The sequence below is a fragment of the Anneissia japonica genome, unplaced genomic scaffold (genome assembly GCF_011630105.1).
Source record: "Anneissia japonica isolate Jap-2015-1 unplaced genomic scaffold, ASM1163010v1 scaffold750_len1593409_cov174, whole genome shotgun sequence".
Classification (NCBI taxonomy): domain Eukaryota; kingdom Metazoa; phylum Echinodermata; class Crinoidea; order Comatulida; family Comatulidae; genus Anneissia; species Anneissia japonica.
Window position 1 is genome coordinate 643,989 of NW_022756705.1, and position 16,301 is coordinate 660,289.

General features: G+C 36.0%; 2 protein-coding genes across 3 annotated transcripts in view; both read right to left on the minus strand.

Moving 5' to 3' along the window:
* The window catches only part of LOC117124366 (cytochrome P450 26B1-like), a 13,015-nt gene extending 12,764 nt beyond the window's left edge, over window positions 1–251 (minus strand). The window contains exon 1 of the mRNA XM_033270589.1: window positions 42–251. Within this exon, the coding sequence (XP_033126480.1) occupies window positions 42–251 (210 nt within the window). The remainder of the gene's footprint in view (window positions 1–41) is intronic.
* Window positions 252–1,726: 1,475 nt separating this feature from the next.
* The window catches only part of LOC117124350 (cytochrome P450 26B1-like), a 22,372-nt gene continuing 7,797 nt past the window's right edge, over window positions 1,727–16,301 (minus strand). The window contains exons 1-5 of one of the 2 annotated variants that reach the window (XM_033270563.1): window positions 14,727–14,805; window positions 8,758–8,981; window positions 6,236–6,733; window positions 5,624–6,058; window positions 1,727–4,882 (exon numbers count right to left, since the gene is read on the minus strand). In XM_033270563.1, the coding sequence (XP_033126454.1) occupies window positions 4,451–4,882; window positions 5,624–6,058; window positions 6,236–6,733; window positions 8,758–8,981; window positions 14,727–14,790 (1,653 nt within the window). In that variant the 5' untranslated portion in view covers window positions 14,791–14,805 and the 3' untranslated portion in view covers window positions 1,727–4,450. Of the gene's footprint in view, window positions 4,883–5,623; window positions 6,059–6,235; window positions 6,734–8,757; window positions 8,982–14,726; window positions 14,806–16,301 lie in introns of those variants that run through there. The other variant, XM_033270564.1, reaches the window with a different exon arrangement.

The window sequence follows — 16,301 nt, forward strand, 5'->3', positions numbered from 1 at the left end:
ATACATTGTAGCATTATCTCTTCACAAAACTTTCGCCCTACCTTTAATATAAGTTGGATTGTCTCTCCGATGATTGGCCAGCCCATATTTCCGTCGGGGAGTGGGGCTTGGAACGTTTTGTCATACTGCATGTTATGATAAATATTCCAAATGTACTTGATAGCGCAGAGTAGAAAGTACAGTACAAGAAGCACTGACATCAAATGCACAGAGGCAGACGACACCGAGGCCCACATTGAAGAAAACATCATTTGCCATGCACGTCGGTATCAGAGTGTAAAATGACAAGTATTTTGCGTTTTTTATAGGAAGATTATGATTCAGATTTGACTACGTGATTTGGATTATCGCGTGTAAACCGTGGATGATTTGTAGTGTGTTCACTGTTGTGTGCATTTGGTACTATAAAATTCCTTCTTTCATGCATAAAGAAAATTCAGAAACCCTATTATATAGGATTCCATGGTGACTGCTCCCCCAAACAATACGAACTCTAACGAGATATTCGTCTCCTTTATCTTCGTCAAGGGTAACGATGCCATTTGCATTGTTTCCAGACTTTGAAGTTGGATATAAATATTACGTGGAATAAAAATATTACATTGTTAGTAATATATTGCGAGATTTGAATTTGCTACTGCAGCGTATTGTGAATTAGGAAGTGCATTCACCTTACCGTCCACACACATTCATACACATAAAGCATCGAACGTTGTACAATTTGCATAACTGTCTACACGCAATACCCGGTAGGCCTATTTAAAATAAATAATGAAAAAAAACAACATTGTCGTGAAAGTTTGCGACACAGCGGTTGGGTTTTGGCTTCAATGGACATTCATTATTATTATGCTGCTGCTGCTGCTGCTGCTGCTGCTGCTGCTGTTGTTGTTGTTGTTGTTGTTATTATTATTATTATTATTTTTATTATTATTATTATTATTATTATTATTGTTATTATTGTTATTATTTTTATTATTATTATTGCCGCTAACTGCCGCCCATTGGATATTATTGTTAAGTTGCATGCACCTTAAACAATGTGAACGTGATCTTGCGTGTTTGTGGGACATGCGCGTATACCTCTATTCTGAAACACGCTCTGCTTGGTCTTGTGTATAATGATCTATCTAATGACTAGGATAGCATAGAGACTGCTGTGGATTCCCAATAAAAAAAAATCCTAATCATACAGTGGGCTACAAGCATGCCCTTTAAAAGCAGCCACATGAATTTTCCCCATCCTTTTCCCATCCCTTGAATTCGGCACCGTGAGCCGAGGTTCCTGTGAGTAAACATGGTCCCCTGAAACATCACTGGTATTAAACCTAACGTTTATTTGAATCATGGCCTCTATTTACCAATGAAGTGAAAGGATAAACTTGTAGCTCATTCGTAATCCGTCTAAAATTTCATGGTCTGGTCATTAATCCAAAAGCTACTCCATTTGCCTGGACGTCCTGGTTTGTGCGCGTTTGCGCACATTCCAGGGCGTGTTGCGTTTCTTATACTACTGCGTCATATATCAATATCCTGATATCTGGTAAATTATTTTATGATCCACATAATGTGCTAAATTAGGGTCTTCTAAATAGGAAAGATTTCTTCCTTGTTTTAAAAAGAGCTGAAAAACTCACTGTGCACTTGTATAGCACATTATAACATCCGTCACCATCCCTTTCGAGAAAAACAGAAAATAACGAAACCAAATAATTATACAAACATATTTATCTGTATACGGTGACCTTTATTGCACTATACATTATATTATGCCTTAATAAACACTGTGAAACCAAAAACATCATACGTATTGAGAAGCAAGCGAGTTGTAGTAATGAGAAAATCTGTTTTCAAAATTTAAAATGAAAAAAAAAACAAAAAACGTGGGTCTAACTTTATCCGGAAAACTAAACTTGTTTTCATGTTAAATAAAAGCATGCTCCATGTGAGGAATGAGTAATTTGTGTTCCCCTGAAGCTATCATTTACAGTTACCAATACATATTTTTTTTTATAAATTTAAATAGAGTTTAAAAGTTATTTTTTTACATTTTCTATACACTCTACGGCAAGTAAAATTAACAAACGCATTATAAAAAAGATATATTTCTTTTTTTATATATATTTCTACCATTAGGTCTGGCAATATTCGTCTCGCAAGAGTTACTTAAGGTCACAATGAAGAATATTAACGAGATACATTATCCAATGAACACTTCATTTAACAGCTTCTCTGTATCATCATAATCGAGAACAGTTTGCCACACATTGTGTTACCAAGGAGCTATCGATTGCACGACGACGGCAAAATCTAGAACACAGTTACGTCACTACGCACATGCGAGGACGTTAAGTTCTCGATGTTTGAATTCTGGGACGCATTGTCCCCAATCTATTTTGCGCTGAGAAACGCGGGATGACTACAAACGACAGAATCTTTCAACACCATTTAGTCAGTCAATAGATATTTTACATAAGAATATATTTTACTGTGAAATTTATGTTGTTATTTTAAATAAAAATAATTGAATTAAATTAAAAATCATGGGGTCACTTACGTCGTTTCGCAACCGATAACTCCCCTCTTGATAAAAACTACGTTAAGCTTTAGTGGGAAAAGTTTTTAAAATACGATCTTGTTCGAGGAAAGAACGACCAAACCATGTATACTTATTAAACAGGCATCTGTATATAGTAAGTTCCCAAACACACGGTACTCTGTGTTTCAAAGTCGCCGAGGTTAACATCATGTACAAAATATAAAACCTCAATATATACAAATAATTTGTTTAAAAAAAACGGTTCTTCAATAACGATTATACAAGCTTAAAAAACTGACGAAATAAAAAACAAAATAGGCTCCCAGCGGGAGCGTGCGTCTATGTCCTATACAGCCTTACTGTATTATGTTTACTAATAGAGTATCCACACGGAAATGTGTGGTGTTGTATGACTTTTATACAGTAATAAAGTACTTAAGATGACACATGACCCATCATGCACCTCCACCGGATTTACCCTTTCCGCCATCTTTAACTGCCAGATCATAACATACCGGTAGTGTCTTTGCCCTCGATGGGGCATAGACAAAAAAACCTATAAACATCATTTTGTTTTTGTTTTATATACGTTTTTGGGAGGTCATTAGCATACAAGGCTCCTCTCAAAGTGGATCAAGGTAGAAAAAAACTGGCATAAATAGGCATTATATACATAGAAACATTAAACACGTTAATAAAATCTTGATACTTTAAATATTTAAGAGAACCTACATATGCCGAGTTAATTGTCAAAATAAGCACGGATATGCACTCGTACGATCGCAATGATCCGTGTATACCAATGAACATAACAAACTATATCATTCGCATGCTAATGATATACTTGCATAATCACTTACTCTTTGCATAAATTTGCATACTGTATAGTTATAAATATTATGAAAAGAATCGTAGAAATTATTATTGAAATTGTATATAATTCTTGAATACCATATCTTATGCAACTAGCGAGTTAATAATGATGAAATGATAAGTGATCATCGACCATTGTGGATATATTATTTAATTCCAGTGAATGTATATTCTATTTACAAAAAAAACCCGTAAAATCACTTTGGTTTATACTCTAGATGATCCATCTATTTACAATAATAAACTTTGTCCTTTATTAATATAGTTTATCATATCTATTTCTAATAATTTAATACAAATGGAATAAAATATAATGTATACATTTATTCTTTATGAAAATCTTTGATGTGCGGTCCTGAATACAAAAATGTAAATTCGTCATGCATGACTGCGTTGCCCACGCGTCAACTGGTAGCATATTACTTCACATTTAATTCAATAATGAAGGCAATATGTCATCACGGCTTTTGTATCTATAGATGTTTTTGATATGATAATTAATATTGAATTTTGCTTTTGGATGAGAGTATGTTTTGTACATGGTAGGACCGACGTAATTCAGGTCATCAATCCATTCAATCCCTGATATGTTGTTTCCTACGCTGTTGACTGTCACTGCAAAGGGTTAAACATTTACTTTTTCCCTATATTGTCCCTGAGGATTTGAATAATAATGATAATGAGAATGCTGGCTCTTTCTAGTAATTATAGGCCTTATAATAATAAATAATAATTATCATAATTATAAAAATATTAACCAAAATATTACTAAAGTAAAAATGCTCAAACATGAATACGAATTAAGGTGTTTTGTGCCATATTATTACTTAGAAAACATTTTAAAATCGTATGAATTATGAACATGTATCATAACTTTCCATATTTTTGCAAGAGCGTGTATACGCCTATCCTTTTCAACGAGGTCGGGATACAATTACTTGTAGAATTTGACCAGAGAGCGTTTATTCATAGTGTTATGATAACATTTTGATTAACTCTATTGACAGCGCACATAACAATGTACCTGGGCAGTTGCTGTTAGACTAAAGACGGTGTAGATGTAACTGTGCTGTTCGGACCGATCTCATCTACGTGGAGGTGGACACACTGGACATTCGCATTTGCATCAAGATTGTCTACTCTCGAGAATTTTAAAACAAGCCCGTCGGTTGGACGTGGGACTGGTAAGTACGTCATTTTGACGTCACCTGTCGTCGCCCTCTCCCAGTGACAACAGCGAACCAACTCGACAACTAATATTTTCAAAACAAGATGTGCGTAATCTTTCCCAACACAGCTTCGAGGTCCTCCTCCAAACACGCAGTAGTTATGCTTACCAATCTTATCTTCCTTCCTTGCATCAGAGAACCGGTCCGGATTAAACTCTTCACTGTTCTCGAAGACAGTCGAGTGAGACATAGTTTCACGAATGCTATAAAGAACCGTCCATCCTTTTGGAATCTGTTTACCCTGCAAAATAAAGAGATTGATCAACAGTTACTTAAATGCGACACCACAAACGTCTCTCTTGGTATCGATTTGTTATCACTATCACAATTCGCTGGTCGGTGACCCGAATGATACAGTAGGTAAAGCTGCATTCACACCGGATCCGAATTTTCGGATCGGAAGGCCTACCGAACCGATCAGAAAATCGGATCAGTGTGTTTAGTATACGGACGCTGGGCGTTCAGTGCATCGGAAACGCGTTCCGACTTTCGGTTCGGATCCGATGTGAATGCAGCTTAACCCTGTGATCGGCGGGTGGGCTATCACTCTTCATGATCATAACCACCTCTACCAACTATGGCGCGTTGTACGCGCGTAAGCAGTATACGGTGCCCTAAAGAAGTCAGCGCTCATGGTGCTGTGAACTAATTGATAGCCAATAAAAAACGGTGAGTTCACTACTAGGTGATTGTGAGTTCAAAAATCGAATGGGACTTGCAAAACAACAATTGTGAGCCAACGACGAAAAAACATACTTGTCATGCGGAGAACGCGCTTTAAGGCGCCTCTATAATATTATATGAAAACATTATTGAGCGTGTACGTATTAGCTGGTGCTGATTATGGAATTATTAAAGAGGAATGTCGCATACATGAGAATTACACCAAGTGTCTTTGACAGTAATGTACTGTACATTTCCAAACAAAATTTAAAAAAAAACAAAAAAAAAACGAGAAAATGGAAATCAATGTAATAATCACCTCTAAAGTGAATGTTTTCTTAACCTCTCGGAAACCGCCTCCAACGGGTGGTGACATGCGCAGACTTTCTTTTACTACGCAATTGAGGTATTTCAATCTCTGTATGTCTTCGTAGGTCAGCAAATGGTTCTTGTCCATGAGATCACATGCAAGAATTTCCTCTTTGATACGTTTTAAGACCTCTGGATATTTTGTCAAGTTTAAGAGGAGCATTGTGGAGGCGCTGCTGGTAGTGGAAAAGCCGGAGAATAGAAGCTCGATCGTGACATTAATTATCTGTTCGTTGGTCAGTTGGATGTCATCCTCGGTTGAATCGTTGATGTACTCCATTAAGATGGAGAGTGCATCTTTGTGATCATTGGTCAATGGCATCTCGCGCTTCATTCGGATTTTGCTCTCAATCCGTTGTAGAATGATATCTCTGGCATTCTTAGCCTACGAAAAGTATTAAACAATAAACCATAGTCATGTTGACCAGAGAGCGTTTATTCATAGTGTTATGATAACATTTTGATTAACTCTATTGACAGCGCACATAACGATGTACATGGGCAGTCATATTATATTTAATTCTGGCTTGTGAGCCCACTTGTGTGCGCATGTTTTAGTTACCTTGTTGAAACCGGAGCCGGGAAAATTAACAGGCAGGGTAAACATGTTATCCATCATAGTCCGAAAAGTCTTAGTCAGTGCGTGTGTTTCCTCGGTGGAGTAACTGAATCCACAAAGGGCTCGGCCGCTTATCCTAAAAAGCAAATCTCCAAGTTCTTTATACATTGTCACCGAAGGCTGTTTGCACCACACACCTATCGTCCTGGATATTTCACTCTGAATGTTAGGAACGTACGAAGCGAGCGCACTGTGTCGAAACGCGCGCATAATCTTCCGGCGCATGGCTACGTGTCGGGTCCCGACAGACTGGCTAAGAGCATGTTTGCCGAGTATAAGTGCTGTCGATGTGGGTAAGGATGGGAACAAATACTCATTCTCCCCCTGGAAGATCTTCTGTAGATTCTCCCTGCCATAAATACGGATGACTGGCTTGCCGAGAATGTGTGTCTTAAAAATTCTTCCGTGTTTTGCAAATCGGTTCTTGTAGAAGTCTACATTCTGTAAAAGTATGAACAATGTTTTTTGAAATATACCTTATCTAATGAAAATTAAAAAATAAATAAATAAAAGCAGGCCAGCATAATTATATGGCGATAACATGATACAAGATGCTAATCCGTCTGACTTTACATTTGGGTAAAAATTCTCACAAATACAATAAAATGATAGGCCGTTTATGTAAGTTTTTAAAGTTTCAATAACTTTTTGATGTTTTACAGGACTTTTTACTGCAAAATTCTTTTTTATTTAACTGTTTACTAGTAAATTAAAGGGTTTATTTTAATCGTTATAGACATAGCATAATTATTTTCGTTGCGTCTGTTATTTCACCGACTGTTATGGTTGTAGCTTTAGTACGGAATGGCGGCCTTTATTATTTGTATTTTAAATATTTCTTCAGAACAACCTACACATACACACCATTAGCCCCGCTTATCTTCCTGCGATACATCAACCTTGTTCGGTAGCAATTTCATTAATATTATTTTTGATTAATTTTTGACAGTGACGTTCTTTTCGATAAGAATTCTCGTCGTAGCTATCTAGTATGTGGGGGGTCGAGATGTGACCCATATCTGGTACGTTCTGGTTTTTCATAGAAAAGACGACGATTTGATAGGATACTGGCTATTACGTCTAACACACAACTCTTCCGCAACATCAAACGAGTTAATTAGATGTAATCTACGGTGTCTATCATAATTAGAGAAGATTTCACTGAAATAGCAACATTATGTAGGCCTTTGTGTTTATAATAGGAGAATCAAGAGAGGGTATCTATTTTCCTTTCTTTCCCACTTTGGCCTATATGCATGTATGTATATATATAGGCATATATATATAATTATATATATATAGGCCTATATATAGGCCTATATATATGTATATTATATATATGTTTATAGCAGTATATATAGCAGTAAATTTATGAAGAAATAATTTTTTTTTTTTGGACTCCGCTTTTCTTCCACATATTTTAGGCTGTTTTGCTGGGCCCGTTCGGGTGCCTCAACAGTAAGCCACTGATCGTGTGTTTCAATGATTAGAACACTCAAGTTTGCTTCAAAATATGAATCAATTAGTAATTACTGAACTACACACATGCGCAGATTGTCTTCATTTAAAATTGCATTGCTCGTCCCTTGTTGCTTACCCTCAGTATCGATCACCGGTTTGTTTGAGTGATACCTATACATTACGGTATTAATTATGGAACAAAACATATTGGTGCTCGAGAAAAGTTTTGGGAATTGTTAATACAAGGCAACTGTCTCTGATTGGTTTTCTGAAACTGAATTAAATATTAAACCAAATCGAGTGTTTAATCTAACTACTTGTACGTCGGTACACTTACCCAACTTTGAACTTTGAGAAAAGATACATTTAGTCAACTTAAGATAAGGTAAAATGTAACTAACATTGAACAGCGGGACACTGAGTTTCTTTTTTATACCAAGAGCTGTTAAAGTGTACCCTATCGAATGTCAAAATATAGTTATAGAGATGCTTGTAGAATTATTTATCTGACAATATTTTCAAAATAAATTTAAAAGATCTGAATTCTTAGAATGTTGGAGCGTCGGATGTCCCCACCCATTCTCCTCCAGCCAACTTTATTCGTCCCATCGCTCACTCAATTCCCGATAAGGTATAGCCTAACACGATCGAGGTACAGTGAACGTAACAGAGTGCTGTACATATATCGTTTGTATTCGATAAATCTTTTAGTGTTTAAACCGTAAGAAAAGAAGACAAATATCAACATAAACCCTATCTTCTATATTAATGCAGGTTTGATAAATACGCGTTCAATCTTTCAAAAACATCAAATAAACATTTATATTTAAAAATATTACCATAATGTAACAAGTACAAACAACGGCATTGGATACTCAGATGTGTATAAGAGAGGTATTGTGCATGAAGCGCTATATAAGACCGACATATTATTATTATTATTATTATTATTATTATTATTATTATCATTATATTCCTGAAGAACTAATAGTTTTGGAACTTACCTGAACAATAAGTTGTAAAGTTTCTCCAACAAACGGCCATCCCATACTACCGCACGGTAAGGGGGCATCGCAAGACGGGTCCGAGTTCATATTGTAGTATTTTGCCCAGAGAAGTTTCATAGTAACCAGAAGTAAGCATGGCACGGTAATTTGAATAAGGAGCATCAGCATTCCCCCGGCTGCGTCCACGGATCCCGTTGCTAACATCATTTTCTTTTTAAAAGCTGTGTGACGGCAAACGAAATAAATAACAATTATGTCTTATTTTTCGTCTTTGTATATATCTCAACGTTTCCTCGTTTGAAAATCAAAATAAAATTCGTTCCTTAATAACAGCTCACAGTGGTCTAATCGGCATGGGAGTGTGTTAGTCGTGTTTATACTAGTGATTGTTGTGGCATTTTTTTGGTAAGAACCCCGATTCAACTTAATATTTGAAAAAACCACGCCTACTACACGATGTTTCAGCCAATTAGCGTGCAGTGTGTGGCAAGTGATTCAAACACGCACTTCAAGGATAGTATGACGTCACTGGGCGGACGGGAAGGTGAAAAGGTGAATATAACTATCATAATCGTTGTAAAGGGCATTGCCTTTAACCTTTGCTTCTCAGTGGACATTTGAAAAACTATTTAACCATCAGGAATCTTATAATAATGAATGAAAAAACGAAGGTGACAAAACGGGCAATCGGAAAGATTGAGCATGAAACCTATTCGATGACCGGCGGAGAACTAAAGCGCAAGGGCGCCGCTTTACGGTGAACACTAGCTTTATTCAAGACAATAATATAAAATAGAATAACTTGAAAGGAACATGATATTGAATCGATATTATTGCTTATAAAATGATTGGTCACTTTATGAATATTTAATAAGAATCTGTACCATCTTAACTTTTTATTTAAGTATCAATCTATAATAATTCCATTAATAACGCGCGCAAAAATTGACCATATACTACGGGTTTTTTTTTTTTATTTATTTTTTTTTTATTTTTTAATCAATTTATTACCTTTTTAAATTCATTCTCAGTTTCTTGTTACATTTAAACAAAATACTAAAACAAAAAAATACTGTAGGAATGATGGGAAGCTTCGATCGGTAAATGTAAGTTAAACAGCCTTATTTTAACAGCAACATTAGGATTAGCAGCGTTTAACACAAGACGTTTGAAAGCTTATTTTTCTGCATTTCTCCAATAAAATATATTCAAAAGTATCTCTTAGGAGAGATCATATCTTGACGTTTCAAATCTCCGGGATGAGGGCGTAACACATTGATCTCTGTTATGTAAATGATTGAGAGTGCAGCTAGTGTTCTCTCGCATTTTCAATGGAATAATTTGCATCCAATCGAATGAGTTCACCACGATGCCTCGTCTGGATATACAACAGGAGACCAGAAGTTCAGTCCCCAATATGGGCGACATTTTCACTCTTGCAGATTCCTAATGTGTAAATCATTATACTTTGTCCAGATTATCACATTTTATTGGACACAAAAGTTGCATGCCTATATATAGTAATAATGCGGCTATATATGGTCATCAATTGTGATGTCATAATAGCCATATTTAGGTATGTCACATGATTTTGTCAAATCAAATTTTGATAATCTGGACGTGGCATAACCTTTACTTACGGTTTAACACGGCGAGTCATTGCGTAGGTGAAAATGGGACAAAACATGTGATGGAACAACATGGTGAATAATTGCGTCTCCTTTGCAAATTGCATAAGTTATGTTATTCACACCTGATTTCTTTTTCTACGTTTTTAAATGACTTTGTGGTGGGAAAATGTTGATTTATGTAGGTATATGACGTCATAAATTGAGTGAACGGTGCATGAGAGTGATAAACAGGTCATGTGATCGTTGACGCGATAAGTTGTCGTCTAGCGCAAACACATAAAATATTACTCCCCAAACTGCTATTACAACTATTTTCTTGCTAGTTTATTGCTGATTACAACTATTTTCTTACTGCTTTATGGTTCGCAACATAACATCATACTGGGCAGAACAGTAATTATTCCATAACGAGAATTTCACCGGGACTAGGCTTCAACCGAAGTAGGCCTGTGTTTGTGATTAACTGATTAACTTATTTCTTTTTTTTTTATTTGTACAGTTTTGAAGACAACAATTTAGATAAAAGAATAATAGTTCACTTAAATCTTACTCTTGTTACTGATGATCATAGCCTCACAAACAACACGAAAACACCATTAAGGGCACCCGGCTCCCGTTCCCTTTGCTGCACGCACCTCTTGCAGTTAGCCCCCGTGAACATTGTTTACAGTCAAATAATCTTTAATTTTAACACTTTTGACAGACCTAAAGTTTACGAAGGATTCGAATGGTGCCGTCGAGATTACTTTGTTGACATGTTGTTATCGACGTTATCCTAACTAAACTCCTCGACTATATGAGAGCCTCGAACTCTCTCTCAATACACAAACACCTCGTACGAAGATTAAATAGCAATTACAAAATATGTATTTACATTTATTATTGTTATTATTATCATTCGCATCTGTTGCTGTATTTCATCCTTTAAATGACACGCGACGGAGTGTGTCTGTACCGTGTTATTATCCTGCCGACTGTGTACTTTGAAATTAACGCTCCGCGTTCATAGATTAAGTTGTCAAACGTGAAGACAGTTACACGCCAACAAGCGAAGGCAGTTTCAACGTTTTAAAAATTAGAAGACACAATCATTTGAATGACTCATTAGTTCGTTGTTTGCATAAGGAAACCGACTTATATTTTGTCTAAGCTCGAGTTGACATGGTAATCTATTAGATATTGACGCGGTCTAAAACATTATTTAATCTGTTCTGTCTATAGGAGCCAGATCATCGGATTCATAGGCCTATGTGGGTTTTATTCTAATTCACTTTTCATTGGCTGACGAACAGAGCTTTGACGAATGTTATAAAGAAGTCTGTAGTTCATGATGAACTATCTCAAGTCACTCCCTGCTCAAACTAAAAAAAAAATGAGGTGAGAAGTAAAGCTGAGGACTACCAGACTCCGGACGTACACACCTCTGCGCCACTTAGACAAAACTACCCTCGTCCTTACTCTGGAGATTTATAATATTCAGTTCGGATATGACGTCACAAGTCGGTCAGAACGCAATCATTTGATCAATGTCCAATAGTTCTCGGTGACCGTTTAAACTTTTGAACTCGTGCTAAATGATTTGTGAACAAGTATTTATACATTCGCGTGACTCCCACCGGAAAGATGCGACTGTGCCTGTATCAGGATCCTATGAATGGCGCCAAATTCACATGTTCGCGCCTAATTGTTCGCGCCTAATTACGTGCGATATGGCATTATATTAATTTGATGTCTGTTGACGTCAGTGCTGAGTGGGCCTCTGCTCTATTCTTTTAGAACTTTTCTGAAGAATAGTCACAGTAGGCCTAGAGCATGACGATACCTTCTTTTTTTAAGACTTGCGTATCCGTTGAAAAGCGTGGTACGATAAACCGTTGCCTTTTAGATTATTGGGCCTGACGTGAACTTGTCGGGCCAAAATCGGTATCAAGGATACATACCTAAAATAATTATTTCATATGCTTTTTAACGTACTCCAGCCCGAGTCCGCCTCGTCGTACCCTATTAATGCTGCCTCTCTCGAACCTACCCTGAACCGAGTTTCGCCTTCACACTGACGTCACCGGCGTACAGGAACCCCTCTACAAGGAGACGTGCAATACCGTATGCTTTATTAACATTACATAACCAAAAACCTCCGCTTGTTCTAATTGAGGTCATAACTTTATTACAATTTGAGGCAGTTCCTCGTCCCGGCCTCGCTTCAGAAGCTTATCCTTCTACACTACTTTTATTTATAGCATCCTCCTTGTGCGAACAATGCTTTAGTGTTTTCATCATGGCTAATTCAATATTCATAAAATAGCTTTTATTTATATTTATCATCAGTACTCACACCCTCTTATAACAAAATACATTAATTCCATAGATTATACCAACTACTGTTTCATAAGTACACAAGCCACTCTAAATTGTATAAACACACAATCACAATTTTGGAATTTAGAAATATAACTCCTCCAACAAACTTACAAAAACCATAATTGGCTCTTGAAAATAAAAGGACATGAGTTACACCACAAAACAATAAGACAAATACACTTCAAACGAAAACATAGGCCTACTTATAAGAACAATAATATATTAGTGACGAACGTAACACTAGGCCTACTTCAGAAAAGTAATACAGTACTGTAATGGTTATTATTCATTGCGTCAGTGCGTACTGATCATAACGTAATCTATGGCTCTCATATAATTGACTAGCCAGTTTGCTTGCGGTTGTGATCATTCTTTTTTCTTTTTCTTTTTTTAAATATAGGCCTATATATATATATAGATGTGTATAAGAGACAGGGCCTACAGACTATCGACCGAAAAACCATTTCGCCGAATGTCAGTTTGCCGACAGGACGAATCGTCGACGGTCAATTTGCAGCACATTGAAGCAATTTGTATTTATGCGCTATATGACTTACATAATTATTATTATTATTATTATTATTATTATTATTATTATATCAATCAAGTTTTCTGCGTAGCACCATAAACACAATGTAAACAAGTAGATAAATAATAACAGTTCTCAAATACATACATATATATGTATGTATATATATAGGCCCTTTATATATATATATATATATTTATATACATAATAATTATATGTATACTGTAGAGTTCTATTTCAATTTCTATAACAGCATATAAAGTAGGGCGCACATTAGCATGGCCCTACTTGTGAACACAATTCAGTAGCCTACGAAATGTATTACGAATCGCGATCGAGCACGTGCCCGTGCGAACAACTACAGTAATGTGAATGCGGCATAAAGAACTTAGAAAGTGATTACAGGCAGCAGCGGCGCGGATATCAAAATTCATCTGCAAATGTAAATCAATTGTAGCATTTGCTGCACGTGTCTATTACTTTTTTTTTTTTTATGTTCTCTATTTATAAGGGGTTCATTCAGGAAAAGCATGGCATTCGGTAGTATTAACTTTGTCAATAACGATGTTATTCTAAAATTCAGGTCGAAAAAAGACATGTGGTATAATGTTTGTAGACCTAATCGCATGTATGATTGAATATACACATACAATAATATATATAAGATTACATGTCTACATTGGGCCTATTTTTTTGAACCGTCACTTGCGTAGTGTTTTAAATTTACTTTTGGCTAAAATTAACGTATCTTACAGTATATTAATTCAAAGACTATAGATGAAATTCTTCCAAGTATGATTATCTGTAATAAAGTGTAAATGGCCTAACATGAAAATAAAAACCAAAGACGGTTCGTGATGAAAGTTGGCGTAAAGTTTGCAAACGTTGTCGCAACTTGAAAATGTCATAGTAATAAAGAGCGGGTTAATTAAAATGCCAATAAACTTTTTTTATAAGAACCTTTTTTAGCCGCTTATATTTTGTATCCTTCCCTAACAGAACTTCATATTAAATCGCATCTGATGACATTAATGGAGTAGACAATAATAATAATGTTGATATAATCCTTCTAAACAATAATTAATACTTTACTCTATGTGACTAACCTGATTTCTTGGGTTTCTTTTAGGTTTTATCATAAAAGCCTCATTTGATAATTTACTCAGCCTCAATTTTTTATTATTTTGTTCTGATTTTTCAGAAATTTCAGCCTCAGTGTTCTTATAAAAATATGTTCTTCAAAAAAATGTATACATAGGCCTGACTACGAGTTATTTTAAAGAAGGGAATCTATGGTGATAGGCCTATAAACCAGAATTAATTGTTGAGTTGAGTTCTAATATAAATACATAATTCTGACCATATTTCTCAAAGAAAAGAATCTGATAAAATTCTAAAAGACATGACCCTAGATAAGCATTTAACGCGCAAGTACAGTAACTTACCTTCTGCTATGACTTGAAGCACAGTGGTACTATAATAACCAAAAAGTTCGAACAAATCTGTCATGATGTGTTGCGTTATCACAAAAAGACGTAATAATGGTGACTTAACACAGGTATTTGTTAAGTCGTTGAGGGTTATTTATGTGTTATCAAGGCTGCGTCAACACCGCCCAGACTAGAAACAATCATCGATTTACAGGTACCATTCTTACAATCTACTAAATAGGCCTACTATTATTAGGAACATGGAAACCTTACTAAATTGTGTATGGCATTAGTACCATTTTTAAAAACAGTAGCAATTTGACTTAGTTATCACTAAGTCGAATCAAATCAGAGTAAACTTTAAATAGACAATTAAACTTTATTGGCCTCCATAGAAATTGCATAATTATGTTATTGTATATTCCTAGGCGGCGGGTGAGAAATTAAGTATAAGTTTATGAGTTCAGGCTTACGACTATTTGACGTGAGCTATTATTGAAGATGAGATATGTTTAAGGTGCATTATACCATAGAGGATTATACATAAGTTCTCCTTTAAATTTAGCCTGACCTTTAGGTAATCCTGTAACCTTTACGTAATGTCGCTTCTGCAACCTTCAGCAAGGTAATGTCCATTGAGAAAGGTTAAAGGTTATCTTGGTACCCCTAGTTAGTAGTTACCATGCTGCACGCATACCTGCAGGCGATTTGAAAGTTTGAGATACGTCATAAAAATGTTTATACGCGTATCGAGTATAAAACTAAATTCTATTTTCGTAATTTGGAAAGAATTGAATTTGCATTGGTTGTGTTTTCAGCATACACAGCATCGGACAGATAAACAAATAAGGAGATTCGATATTTAACCGTCGGCCGGTAGAATATTTCGAGGAAATTTCACCTGTGCACCAACTTAAACTCTTTAAATTGCACACAATATTATCTACCGTATACATATTATATATCAGGGGGGGGGGTATTATCTACCGATGGGGGTGCTTATTATTATGCCCCTCCCCCCTCCCCGCTGGTGCCGCCCCGGTCCGTATGTCAGGCCTAGAGAATTTCACCTGTGATTGAACCGATCGGGACAAATTCGATGTGACAGGGATGTACTGAGTAAATCAGATGAAGAGGAACACCTATTGACCCGTATCGGAGTAAATCCGAAATAGTCTGTACCCAGTTGCTAATTGACGAATAATAAATTATGTTTGAGAGCTAATAATTAAATGATAATAATGTTTTGTATTAAATAACATACCTTTCCTAATCGTGCATGTATATCTTTGCTGTTCTTTTTATGCCTCTCCGTGCCTTGATCACTTTGTTTGAAATTGGTGTATTGCCAGACACTTTTTTTTTGCACCGAGGATGCAATATAAACTTATGGAACTGTGTGGACAAACGTTCGATCAAAATACCGTGCATACGCCTATAGATCTACATAATGTTTATTATAACTACGTACGGTATAAGTGCTTCAAAGGCTTGAAAACTGAGGGCGGGGTCGGCGAGGGAGAGGTGAGCGCAATGAGCGGAGTGTCGGTATGCAGATCGAAATGGAACATGTTCGGTAGGCCTACAGAA